General features: G+C 41.4%; 1 protein-coding gene across 3 annotated transcripts in view; it reads right to left on the bottom strand.

Annotated features, from left to right (window-relative positions):
• dscama (Down syndrome cell adhesion molecule a) overlaps nucleotides 1–14,756 on the bottom strand; it is a 105,123-nt gene that overhangs the window by 79,028 nt on the left and 11,339 nt on the right. For all 3 annotated transcript variants that reach the window (XM_030068602.1, XM_030068603.1, XM_030068605.1), the window contains exons 2-3: nucleotides 1,627–1,944; nucleotides 1,323–1,472 (exon numbers count right to left, since the gene is read on the bottom strand). In XM_030068602.1, coding sequence (XP_029924462.1) covers nucleotides 1,323–1,472; nucleotides 1,627–1,944 — 468 coding nt within the window. The remainder of the gene's footprint in view (nucleotides 1–1,322; nucleotides 1,473–1,626; nucleotides 1,945–14,756) is intronic.

The raw sequence follows: 14,756 nt of genomic DNA, 5'->3' as shown, positions 1-14,756 counted from the left end.
AAAGCAAAATGACATTAGCTCTTGTCTATTGAGTTTGTTAAATGCCCCACATAAAGTGAATTTGCCCCCCAGGGCTGGGAAACAATCACGCAGGCGAGCGTTCCATTTAAGTGATTTGAATGATCGGAGCGCTGCAGTGCTTCCTATCAGCCAGAGAAATGGGTCAATACACTGAGACTAAGTGACACGGCTGGCAGCCTGCGCTCTCGTAGAAGACTGGCAGAGGAAGAGGAGTGGGACCTCACTGTCATTGGGTCAGACAGACGTGGACACACACACACACACACACACACATGCACAGCAGGGCTGGTTGGCCGGCTGGTACACAGAGCCATGCCGCGGCCCAACCCTCATGTCCCTCATGTCTCACTGTCCACACGGACCATACACACTGTTGCCACAATCCTCAACTCTTGGCAAACACTTCTGCCCGTAATTTGTCATTTAGTTAAGAGAAACCTTGAAAGTACAATATATAGTACTTTTAAACAGTGATATATAGTCAAATTAATCCTGACTGATTCATTGGTATGATTACCATAAACAAACGAGACCATGAATGAGAAGACTGGTAGGCTCTATTAGGACTCAAGGATTGTGTTCTTGGTGTTCATCAATATCAGGACCACATTTGCCATAAACCCTGTGTTGCCAGATTTATGTCCCATCATAAACAGGATGTTGCTCCCTCCTTCTCTGTCACGTTACTCTGCATGTTTTCTGTCACTTGCTTAAGATGATAAACATGTCACAAGTGACTTTATTTTTTTATATCAGCCTGTCACTCTACCATTTGCCACAGTGAGAAACTCTGAAAGCTTTTGCTTCATACATGCTGGAAGAACAGAACAGTGCCTTCTTCCTGTTTGGTGCCATAAGGTAATCTGCTTTGTTCTGTATAGCAATCCAACACACCATCCAAATTTGATTCAATGGTGCACAACAGAGTGATCTTGTTTGTTTTTGGTAATTACACTCCTGCCTCAGAGTTAAAATGGTAATAATTTTTGGATGTTAACGTGTGACAAGTAGCACCTCTAAAGTAAGAGTTGTGTGGATTGTTGTGCAACAAGGTTCAAACCAACATATCCATTAGGAATCCTCCATAGGCTGTTATCAATCTAACCACCAGCGGCTGCCACATTGCATCATGACATAACAAGAACATTAGAGGCACAATTCAGCATGGAGGTAAACAAGATGCTCACAAACTGCAACATTACTGGATGTCCACCAGCAGGCCTACATGTGATCATTTCCAACATTAGGTTTTAAGACACTGTACAGTAGCTTGTCTAGTAACGAAGGACATGATGACTCACTCTCAGCGTTGATTGACATTGTGTCTTTCTCCCAGGACACAACAGTGATGTAGGCCTCCACTGAGGCAGGGATAATGCACTTGAAGACCGCCACATTGCCTCTCATGGCTTTCTGGTCCTCCACCCGGACAGTGTAGGGCTCTCGTAGGACTGGAGGGGAGGGAATAAAGAGTGACATTACATGGAATCTCCTAATATTGAGGCAGAAAACCTACAGCTCATAAAGGAACATCATTACTTGGGTTTCTACAAAGTACCACTAGACAAAGTGCAGACATGCATGGGACAGAAGAAGGAAACTGACCAGCCTTAATATGGACATCTTGGCTCCTGATTCTCCCTGAGGGGTTCTCCGCTGTGCAATAGTAGGTGTTGTCGTGGATGAGTTTGCTGAAGCTGGAAGGGGGGATGTGGAAGATCTGGAGGGTGCCATTGGGGTGCACATGGCGAATCCCTGGCACATCATAGATCTCCTCGCCGGTGGCCAGGTACCAGCGCAGCGAGACGGGGGGCACGCCTGCGGCGGGACAGGGCACCGACGTCCCTGTGGTGCTGGCAAACACTACCTCTTGCACAGATGCATTGACAAAATATAAGCTGGAACGTAGATCTTCACTGAAAACTGCAGGGAGAGAAATGAAACCAGAAATAGAAATATTAGAGACAGATGTGGGGATGTGCTGCATGAGCATATGTAAGCTATTTACTTCCTATCAAAGTCTGGAGAACAATGTGGATGGACTGATACATTCACTCAGAGGTTAATATGTGCAAATGATTATCTCTCATATGTTTAAAATGTATTGCTAAACCCCAAACTATTCTCACAACAAATTTAAATAACTATTATTCTTGAACAAAATTAAATAACTATTATTCTTGAACGGACTATCCTATTCTACATCTCGACTGTGTTGTGTTTGCCTTGGAATTCACCCTATGTGTGTTTTTCTGGTTGGCCATGGTGTTTGTCTTTGCTGCAGTGGAGTGAGCTTGGAGGAGTGTGTCTTTTGTTGTCTATGAAGAGGCATTGCAGCAGGACTCTGGGAGAGCAGCAGTGGATATGAACTAACAGAGGCAGCACAGCGCCAGACTACACAACGTGCACAGTGATTGGAAAGGGGGGCAACTGGAGCCACACCCCTTCACTAAAACACACACACACACACACACACACACACAAATAAAACCCATAACACAGTCCTGCACCAGTCCTTTATAAGCTGTGGGGGTATGTGTGCTGCATACACAAACACACAGGATTCTGGGAAATACAGGACATATTCAAAACTGTATGTTTTGCATACCTGTCAACCTTGTTACCAATGACTTTAACTCAACTCAACTCAACTCAGCTTTATTTATATAGCACTTTAAAAACAACCACAGCTGAAAACAAAGTGCTGTACAAAAATGATAATAGAACAACAAAACAGAAAGAACAGTAGAAAGAATAAAAACAATCAAACAAATTAAAACAGAGCAATAAAACCTCTAGACCTCTTGCTAGAAGTTAAGGCCAAACTTCTAGCAAACAGTGTGTTTCCAGTGCATGGAAAGAAAATAACCATTTCAATTCAGCAACCCAACCATAATGCTAATGCTTTACTGCAAGTGGCTACATCGTATTTTATTTTTTATAACACTAAATAGAATGTTTACAAGATCACACTTGTGTCATTAAGTTTTTATTCTGTTTTTTGTTGACCCTAAAGTAACCAAATGTCCATGCTTTTCTCTATGACAAACTAATATGCACCCATCGCTTCCTCAGAATAAAAAGCAATTCCCCTCATAGGTCCTAAAGCCTCCAGAAGGTTTCATCTTGGATCAATGTCAGCGATCTGTCATTGTAACAATTATATTGTTACTGTGATGTCAAACACTTTCTGAGAATCAGTTTCCATGATTACAATTTGGATATTGGCAAAAATATTCCTAAGAGCTGCTATGGGGTCAATTTGTCATGTTTGTCTACACAGTATGCAGCAGAAGCTGTTTCCAAGTCATCTTAACTAATGAAGCAAGGCTATGTAATGTGATACACTTCCCCTGTAGTAAGTCACTGTGCTGGGTAAAACTGACAACGCAAGTCTTTGCAGTAATGGAAAACCCACACATTGGGCATGAAGCCAGGATATGTATACTGGCTGGATCCCAAAGAATCATGGGTGGAGGCATTATTGTATAATTCATTTGTTTTGTTTTTTTTTGTTTATTTTAGAAGAGGAGCAAATGAATGATAATAATAAAAGATAAATATGTACCTTACACAGTAAATTTGACCTTAAGATTTAATTTTTCTGCATTTCTATACAGCTGCACCTAATAAGGTTCAATGAAATATGTTCTGACATGTTTGCTATTTGATGTTAGCTGCCCCAGCTAACATACATTTAAATTCAGGTTTAGCTGTCACACATAGCCCTTGCAAAAAGAGTTCAGTCAAATGGAAATTGAAAATCTATCTGACTAATAGCCATGCCTTCAATAGCAGGTATCTTTTGTTCATATTTGGATTATGTATTATGTATCGGGATTTGAAAACTTCACAACACAAACCCAAACTAATGAACTACATCAAAAGTACAAGAGGGACTCTTACTGCACCTGTTAATGTGTAATTTTTCTATACCGAATGACATGATATAACAATACAATACCATGCTATGGAAATGCGTCATTTTGAGGTGAGAAGACATTTTATGGTAACAGTATTATAGTTTGGATCCTTGTTTTATCTTGTAAGTTTGTCCTCAAGCTAGGCCACTTTGATGTGTGACTACACAACAAAATACATCCTACTGTAAGTCAAACTCCTGATTTGTCTTTATAGTGCAGCTCAACTACATGCATGATGTAACTTTGGCCTCTGTGCTAGAAAGATGGGCAGTATTTTGGGCTGATTTCCATTACATGCCAATGTAAGTTAACATCTTATCATGCCATTGTTGTATAAGTTAGTGGATATGTATTCCCACAAAAGTAAAGGTCATGCTGAGCTGCCATCACTCTTTTGCCCATGCAACAGAAGATGGTTTGGTTTCAGTAGTCACTGCTTCAGTGAGTATGTTGTCTCTGCAAACTATTCATATCAATACTTGAGCACTATGAAAAAGTTAATTGATTTACATGTTTGTGTTTATGTAAAATTGTAAAAGTTTCAGATTTGAAAGTTGTGCATATTTGCTATAGCAGCCAGTTGTGATGGGTCAGAATTTTTTTTTTTTTTTTTTTTTACATGACTATCATTCATTGAATTTATGTTTATTGAATTTATTTCAAGTTTTAAAGTACAGGCTACTGTTATCAATACCAAATATTACTAGTGTACTAATAAGAACTTACAATGATGCAATTGCTTGCTGAATGATTGCACGTGGGCAAGGTGTGCCTACATGTAATATAAACACAAAGTTAAGGCTCAAAAAATAGAAAATACACAGTAAACACACGACCTGCACTAGAAGAGTGCAGTCTTTAGAGTGCAGATCTCTGCCAGGCGCACATCCCCTTCTCCAGTGCTCGGCCTTAGGCGACAAGCCACCCCTTTTTTCACCCACTGTGAGAAGGGACAAAATGGAGGCACTGCCTGCATATCTTTCTTCTCCCGTGCACGGACTTAAATGAAAAAAATAAATATATATATATATATATCTTAAGAGTTAGCACCCGACTATGGTATAGAATAGTTTTTTCAAAGGTTTTGAATCACCGCAACCACCACAAGGTCCTTAATCATACAGTCATAATTGTGCACAAATTTTTTTAGCTGATAGGCCCAGTAGTATGTGAGATTAGCTGCGGACAGACACACACAGACAAATACACAGACACACAGAACTACAATGCAACATCCTCTCCAGGCTACCACCTGGCAGAAATAATGATAGGAGTAGAAAACTTCTGAACACAGGTATGGTGCTTTAAAGCTCACCTTACTCTGTGAACACCCCCAGTCTGTCAGTCACCTACTGTAAATATCACAGGCCTTTTGACTGTATCTGTAGCAGTCTGGCTCTGATAACACGGGCTCTCTTCCTGTCGCCAGCCGGCCCGCCTGCCTGCCTGTGCGACAGCTGCCAATCCCTGCTCCCCGAGGACCAAACATTTTAGCGCTTCATAAATTCCTAATGAGCGCGCTCAAATCACCGGCCACTTCCACCCACTGGTTGTTCAACCTGCTACGACAAACAAACACTGTCGCGTACACATGTTTCTGCACATTTCTAGCTGCACTCTCTTCACACATGCAGTACTCAGAGGGCTGGTCATGGAGGTGTTGAAATGTGAATGGATGTTGGTTGTCGGCAGCTACAAGCCTGGGAGTTTCTTATCCAAGAGGTGGCAAGAAAAGGCAAAGCGGCTCTGGGGTTGGTCAGTTCTGGGGGGGATATTTTATTGATTGCAGACCTGTAGATGCTGAAACCTGGATATTAATTCCCTTTCAAACTGGTCATTTGGGAGTTTAGAAGTACACTCAAATATTGATGTGTCATATTGCAGATCTATGAGTCAAGACCTCAAACACAAATCTGCTGATACAGGTTGGCAAAACATTCACACTGAGTGAATGTGTGATTATACTTTATGCGCACACGCACACACAAACACACACACACACACACACACACACACACACACAATCATGTTGGTGTACATGCCTGAGTGTATGTATGAGACTGTATTTTATGCTTTGGGTCTGCATGTCCTCTGTCTTCAACACACAGATGGATAACCTAAATTCTTTATGTTGGCTGCTTCATTATGGCATTAAGGACTACTTTCAGTCATCTCATCATTTTCTGCACATTTGAGAAAACATGAAAAATCTAAATAAATACATGAATAAATATGTAAATAAATAAATAAAACAGATGTATTACTATAACCTCCCATCTCTGCTTGGTTAATCTTTCTCTGCCAACTAATCATTTGTATGGAAAGCTGGTTTGAAATAGCATGGAAATTTTAAGCATGAGCAGGAAGTTAGTAATAGTTACCCTTCAGAAAGAGATTATAGCATTGTTCAACATGTTACTATTTAAACCCTTAAACAAGGAAAAGAACCAAAAGGATTTGGATGTGTCTTCAGTTCATAACAATCAGCAATTCAGAACACGCTGCATTCATATGTGTAAAATCACTACTTCCAAATTTCACACCTTCTATAATGATGAGTGTACAACATTTCAGGGTTTAATTTGAGATAAGGTAATCATGTGGAGGGACCTAATGTCAATGGCTATTATGTCTCCCACAGACTGCTCTGCGCAGGAAGGCACATGGGTCCAGAACCACACATACCAAAATCAAGATTTTATACCATCATAAAATCTCAGCTGTTACAAACAGCTGTTAGCCAACTCATTGACCAGAAGTAAAACTATTTTAACACTATTCAGTTTATTGGTTTCAAACAGAAACAGCCATCCTGGCACTCCTCAACTGCATAAATTTCCAACAATAATTCTCCCAATTACCAGATGGTGCTGTGAATTTGCATACTCTCACAAGTGTCTGTTATTGTGTCAGTGTTTGACCCCTTCTTGTTCTCTGACCCCATCCTCCTTCACATAATTTACAATGCATTGTACTGAGCTGCTGAATTTCATTCTCATTCAGGTTGCGTGTTTATAAAAACAACAATTTAAAGTCTTGTACTGCACAATCTCGGCAACCACTGTCCCGCACTGTTAGAAAATTAATAGTAAATGTCCATTTTGGACAAGCAGTATTTGTACATGGGAAAGTTGTGATACCAGTGTGATGCAAAAATGTTGGGTAAAAAAATCTGAATGCAAAACTCCAATAACATTCGAAAATTAAGCAAATTTTTTAAAACAAATAAAGCCTGTACTGATTTTTTGACATCGAACAAAATTTTCACAGATGTTGGAAGGCATGAAGTGTTCAGTATAGTAGCTGTTAAAATGTCTTTAAGGAGAGTTACTGACATCTAGAACTTTGAAAACAGCTGGAAAAAATGAACATTTGTAACTGGCTTCTAGGCTTTCCCAATGAAATGGTTATTCTGTGCAATATGAATGGTCACTTTCACTGCTTGTTATGTTAGTTTTTCTCCAATGAGATCATTAATTGGTCAGTTTTTGCAAGAAAAATGCAATCATGACTTTCATTTTCATTTGAAATGGCCAGAAGTAATTTTGCATGAGCAGGAGCCACATTTTGTTTTAGTTGGTCCGCTGGGCCTGTAATGGCGTTTTGTTTAGGGAGGGGGTTGGGTGCTGCAGTACTTGGTGCTCCCTTGATGAAAATAAACACCCATCATACAGCCCCTGGTCTGAGCATGTTTGAAAGGTGCATAAGGGAAGAAGAGGGGCTGCCTCATCACTGCTTTTGTCTCAATCTGCTTTGCACCAACTCATGAAAAATTAAGACCCTCCCTCCACTGTAACCACCATCACCATTTCTGGGCGACTGATTCCTTAAACCAAGCAAGCCGTGATGGACGTGAACCTTGCCAGATCCCAACAGTTCGGCTAGATACAGTAGGAGCCCATTTATTTTTCAGTGCATTGCCAAGGCAAACAATGAGGGGGGTCGAGTGGGGATGAGGGGAAGCTGGAAAGCACTCAAGACAGTGACACGCAGGCAGCTATTAGCAGAGAGAGAGATAGGAGCGAGGCCACGACAGAGGTCAAAGGCATGCTCCATGTCTGTTGTCTCTCAGGTGCATCTGCAAATTCATACTCTCCCTTTTCCCCCCATTTTTCTTTTGTTTCTCTCTCTCTCTCTCTCTCTCTCTCTCTCTCTCTCTCTCTCAGCCTCCCTCTCTCTTTCCCAGATCTGCTCTGTCTGTTTTTATTTCTCTCTAACCTTCATCTCTCCTTCACGCTCCTCTGACCCTGTCTCTCACATTCAGACTTGCTCAACCTTTACACAAGGATGCAGGTGCAAAAAACAACAAATGTGAAGAGTGCATTTGTGCGCCTGTGTGTGTGTGTGTGTGTGTGTGTATGCAACCTTGTAGGGGAGACACTGGAGCACATACTACCCTGAGCCAAGCTCTCCATTGACTATCTGTATTTATCATCCACTGGACCTTCATGAGTCCCTACAGCTGAAAAGCAGCGCAGTCCAAAATGAAAGTGCTGTAGTCACTGTATGGATAAGGACACTGCTGTGCTATTAGACACACTGGGCAAACAACGCGATTCGTAGCTATGCAGTACAAGTCAAATGCAGTTCCACTGGGAAAAAACGATCAAGACAAATTTTGCTTTGTACTGGGAAAAGAGGAAAGGGGAATGCTGTGCCTCTGTATTGACAGGAAAATCCCACATTATTGCATGCTATCCCACTTGGACTATTTGCAATGTCAAGTCAATTCCGTGCCCAATCCTTTCTATATTTCTTGTGATACTTACTTACTGCATTACCTAACAAAGCAAAAATTACATAAAAAATAATTGGGATTTTTTTTGGGGTGGGGTGGGAGAAGGGTGAATATTCAGTTGTAAATGAATAGCCTAAGTCAAACCAGCCTAAATTATCATAATGCTCGTTTGCAAGCAAAGGAGACAGTGTGTGGGTGGCTGTTTGCTGTCATCAAGTGTGTTTGTGTACAGCACCGTTAAATAATAATCTCATTAATGGCTGTCATGAAATAGTAAGATGTAACACATACAAATTCGCATCCCCATATCCAAGGCATTGTTTTTTTGCAGAGCAAAGAGGCACACTTTTGAGAATCTATTGATAATACTAAGAACACACAAGCTAGATCAAAACAAGAGCCGGCTGAATCTTAAAACAGGAGATAAAAGATTTATGTGGACCGTATCGATAGTCGGTCAGCCGTCAGCTTGGTTGGCAGATTAAGGCTGCAGTCTGCAACACTTTGGTCCACATCTCAAAGGACTCATCTGAATTTCTCTCTCTGTTGATGCATAGTGGTGGTATTTTCAATCTTACCCTTCTAAAATGGATAATCTTCTTTAGACGATGTAACTGTTTATTGAATAGATCTATAAAAAAATCATGTGGCAATGTTTTTTTTTTTTTTTTTTTTTTAATTTTCTTTCCTTTCATTAGAACTTCTTGCTTGTGTCCCATTTCACACGTTTCACTGAGCCAAAAAAGAGATTTGAGATATTACAAGTGCTTGCATTCTTGCCTCTTTACATTTTTTTCTTTCTTTTTATTGTGCAAAAATAGGCTCATTCAATCTCAATCTCCACTGACACGGCATTGGCATCTTACACACACACACACACACACACACACACACACACACTGTTACCATGCACTAAGCAACAGCAGCCCACTCCCTTGCCTGTCATGGCCACACACACACACTCACTAACAGTCACCATATGCCAAACAGTCTGTGCCAGAGCCTCTCTTAATCGACATCATTTTTCCGTGAGCCAAAACCACAAAGAGAAAAAAGTGATATTGTTCAATTATGAATCCCACACATCTATAATGAATGGACTCCCTCTTTTTTCTGTGTTCTCTCTTTTAGCAAAGCTGAAGGACTGAGGGATGTGGGGGTTGGGGGATTGGAGGGGGTCCTGTTGGGTTAGGGAAGTGGGCCTCCTTCTCCTTGCTGTGTGAAATAATGGCTGGCCCAGTCCCAGGTGTCAGGACCTATTGGTGGCAAGCCTTGCTGAAGCCTCTAATCCTGGATGCAGGTGACTCCTAATGCACTCCTCCTGTCATGAGGGCCCTGCTGCTGTGTTTGGAGCTCAAGGGCTCCATACACACTTCGGTCAAGGAGAGTGTACAGAGGGACGTGGGTGGGGGTGATGTGTGTGGGTGCACTGCACATACAGGCTGACATGGGCTTGGGAGATGGGCGAGACAGCGAGGAGGCAGCCTCAGTCAGTAATGCTGCTGGTTTTGCCCACCACCATGTCAGAGAACACTTGAGACAGAGGGTCACCCACTTACTGAATATTTCTAACACATCAGGAAAGAATAACATCTAGACTGGAGATCCAGTCTCAGAATTGTTGTGACAAAATCAATTACATTTTTGGGTATTCTTGATATTGGTAAAATCTGCTGAAAATCTTAAATGATTGTTAAAACACACTGGAATCATTTCACAAGTCATTTCATAGGTTTTGTATTTAAAACCACACCTTAACTCCATTATCAGCACTATGAACTGTCTGCGTAAAAGTCCTGATGTAACGGCAGAGTATCTGACTTCTGTATGGTAAGGTATTTCTGAGTGCGACAGGATAGACAGGCGGGAGGTAATGCTGGGGGGAATTGGATTTGAACGTTTAAAAGTGGGTGTGAATCTTAGCTCTATGCCGCTACGAGCAGAAGATTGATTAATGGGTGGATATCATGATATTATTTGTTGGTTCATGCGTACGTAACAACGTGTCATATTTTGTTTTAAAGGAAAAAGTGATTGTATTTTGATATAACAATACAAAGAAACTTTTTTTTTTTTTTTTTTTTTTGTATTTTTCTGGCATGTATGGTTAAATAAATGCACAATATGACCAGGGATGGTCATCTTAAGAAGACATATACCTGTAGTTTTTATCCAACTGGAACACATTTACAACTAATTTATGAGGTATGATGATTAAAAATGTAACTAATGCAGCTTACGTGGCTAAGAAGGCACGTCATTGTCTGTAAAGGGCAAGCAGAGCCTGCAGACATGCAAGGCTTAAGAACAGATGTGGAGTGTGTTTACAGGAGTAGGCAGTTTTAACTGAGCCTCCCTTTAGGATGTTAGCAAATCAGACAGATAAAGGAAAATAAGAAGATCCCACTGGTTGATGCTAGACAGCATATGCCACAAAGTGAGCTTTTAAAAATACACTAATCAAAAATGGCTATTGTTATGATTGAAATTTAAAACAGTGTAACCAGTGAAAAGAGCAATCATTCCATTCCTAATCTACACATTCATAAAGAAGGAATCAGCTAGTGCACAAAAATCCCAGTTGCAAAGCTCTAATAATTCTCCTCTTCCAAGTGAGTAAATTAAAAACCTTCATTGTAGCCCCCCTCTAATGTGCAGGGTTAGCATTTGCTCAGTCGGACCTATGGACCTCCACTCTGACAGTGCCCATCAGCAGCTGCCTCCAAAACCACCCAGGCAATTTATTTAAGTAAATGTCTGATCAATACAGGCCCCACTAACACACAATATAAATAGGCCTATGCATTAGCCTGTGCATTAGCTCACCGATGTGTCAGGGGCTCTTTGCTGGGCCTGTGTTTACCTCAACCAAACATCATTAATCAACCATACACCTTAGTTGAATCTGCTTTTGTGCACCTTGTAGTTTTTTTGTTGAGATTACAAAAAAAAGACTTACTCATCCTACTTTTTATTTCAAATTATTCTGGTTGACTGCTTGGCTTTCTGCAACACTGGCCTGTTATTTCCCCCTTTCTCCCATGATTTTATCACATTGAATTAGCTATTATCCACAACATAACCATCCCGCCCAAGGCTGATCTTGTATTAAAACATCAGAGTCCGGTTGGCTCTTAGCCACAACGCGGCCCTCGCCAGGTCAGGGATCTCTGTGGTGCTACACTGGGCACCAGGGCATCAAGACATTAGGGCGACTCCAGTGGGGCAAACAAGCACTGAGCCACACTGACAGCTCATGGCAGGAGATGCAGGTAATTAAGGCAGAGCTCTGCAGAGACCGCCTAGGGAGGGGAGAGCGAGGGCTGGGGGAGGAGAGAGGGGGGAGGGACAGAGGGGAGGTGGAGATGGGGTGGAGGACAGGACGGCCTCATGATGACAGTGAGTAAGCAACTACCCCACCACCCCACCACCCCCATCCACACACCCTCAACCTGCCCCCCCTCTCCTGCCCTAGGGGCTTACACAGTAAGCGGTAAAGAGGAGCGCTGCGCTGTGCCGTGATGCACAGATTGGAGAACAGGGAATCCTTACTCTCCCGAATCACCGGCTCCCAATTTGCCCTCATGAATAATGTTGAGTGGTGTGCTCAGTGCCACGTAGCCGCTATGTAAAACCAATGATACCCTCCTCTGATGTCGACTCTCTGGAGGGCGAGACGAGAGTCGCTCTGGAGTGGGTTAGTTGATGCATATGAATGCTCATTTACATGAGCGCCAACAGGAGAGAGGAGGCGTTCCCACGGAGTGGGCGCTTGGAAGGCCTTAATCAGTTACATCGCCAAGATGGAACTGTACAAATACTGTGAAGTGAGAGAGAGAGAGAGAGAGAGAGAGAGAGAGAGAGAGAGAGAGAGAGAGAGAGAGAGAGAGAGAGAGAGAGGGAGGGAGAGATAGAGAGAGTGAGAGAGAGTGAGGGAGAGAGAGAGAGAGGGAGGGAGGGAGGGAGATGCACAATGAAAAGTGGAGGAACTCCTGTGTCTGAGCCAGTAAACAATCTTTCTCTGGTTGCCACTGAAGCTAATATGCCAAGACATATCAAGAGGAAGAACGAAAAACAGGTAAAAACAACCATATGAGAGATTCATAATGCTCCATTAGCCTTCCTAAGTGACACAGCACTGATATGGAAAGGGCTGAGCCAAATCTGGCAACTTGTATTATTACCCCGCATGAATATCAAAGTATGAATCAGAGCTTGTTGTTGACATGGGTTTCATGTTAGAGCTCTGGAGTCACGAACATGAACTCACACACTATATTACACCGCCAAAATACAACAAATAAAGCACAGTGGCTGTCAGCCCAACCATATGCCTGTCCTCTGACACATTTGGGTTGCGTAGATGAGAATAAGTCTTTGAGTCTGGAATTGATTCACAGTAACTGTGGGATTTCCCCTCTCTCTACTGACAATAAAGTTAGTATGAAGAAAAAGTTGCCTTGGGTTACTCTAATTCAAAACTGATCACTTCGACTTAACTCAAATTTACTCATAATAAACTCATTTAATATATGGTATGCAATACAATATATGCATGCTTTAGGAGAGGCTCAGAATGACATTGTTTCTATTCCAGTAAAATTGTTTTCACCTCTGCTTGCTATAGTGTCAAGCATGCTGTGACTAAAGTCGATATGGACAGTGAGAAAGAGAGAGTTAAAGACAGAGAGAAAGAGAGGGAGAGAGAGAGAGAGAGAGAGAGAGAGAGAGAGAGATACAGGGGGATCTCAGGTGAACAGAGAAGGAGGACATTAAACCCAGCAGGCAGGGATGAGCGGGGAGATTAGCTGAAGGAGGAAGGCTGACGGCTTCGAGATCAGCTATATATGCTACAGCACAACACAGGAGCCTTATAGCTGACATAAGACACACGTTACATGCTTATACACCATAGAAGAGGCTATGGTATTCTGTTTTTGTCAGCAAATTAAAATAAAATATATTTACAGCAACATTAAATAAAAGTTGTTTAACCTACTCTTGTTGGAGGAGGAGCAGCAGTTCAGGAGGTCACTATTCCATATAATGAATTACAACTGGGCAGTATATCAATATTATCAATACTGTGATGTGAAAATGGGTATCTAATTTAGTGTTGTTTTCCTCGTTTTAAAGGCTACTTTACAATAAGGGGATGCAATTTACTGTGTTTAGTGTTTTTGCTATTCTATTATTTGCCTCTACCTGCTTAGACATAATATTCACATTACCATGACTGTTTATTAAAACTCCCTTGAGTAAAAATACCTTACGACAGCATCAGAAGTCATTCCTGCCATATTTATTTAAATATCAATATCAATGTATTCAATCCAAGACATTGTGATATTTGATTGATATTGATATTTGTCCACTTCACCCAGCTCTGATATGAAAGCTGTGAAAGGTTCATATAATCAATCAGAATCAGAAATTTGGGTAACATTGCATATACAGTATTAACTGTCTTGCCCTTAGGTACACTTTTCTGAAAACCTCTGTAATGCACTGCTGATATGATTTTGACATATATAAATGTATGTATGTATTTAAATACAACATGGTTTCAGCAAATAATGTGACTGTGACAGCAGTTGCTCAGAAAGGTCTTAAGTTACTGATCTGTTTGTTAATATGTATTGCATTAAGAAGGACATTAAGAACATTCTAAAAAATTAGTTCAGCTCTGTATAAATAGATTATTGCATGAAACCTTTAGATGGTCTAGAGAAAATTTCTTGAAGGTCAGACTGTATTTTACTCTGCTATAGGCTATGATTGCAGATATTTACAGGAGTTAGCTTTATTGTTTTTGTGTCATGGGGAGCAGTTAAAATAAAGGCAGCCATTTGCAGGAGAGAAACAAAGAGGCAAAATGGGCTTGCAGTTGACAGTGGAGGGCAAATCAGAGTCCTGGGGTTAAATGGGATTGTGGGTCAGATGACTAGACAGCACTGCCTTTCCGCTCACAGCCATCCTCTTGTGCCTCAGAAAAAAAAAAAAAAAATGCCAACCCCCTCCACTCCCTAACCCCCCTCTCCCCTCCAACCCAACAGCCCTCCATTTGCCTTAAA

Source organism: Myripristis murdjan, chromosome 14 (assembly GCF_902150065.1).
Source record: "Myripristis murdjan chromosome 14, fMyrMur1.1, whole genome shotgun sequence".
Taxonomy (NCBI): Eukaryota; Metazoa; Chordata; class Actinopteri; order Holocentriformes; family Holocentridae; genus Myripristis; species Myripristis murdjan.
Note: the sequence above shows the minus strand (reverse complement) of the source record. Positions and strands in the feature narration are given on the sequence as shown.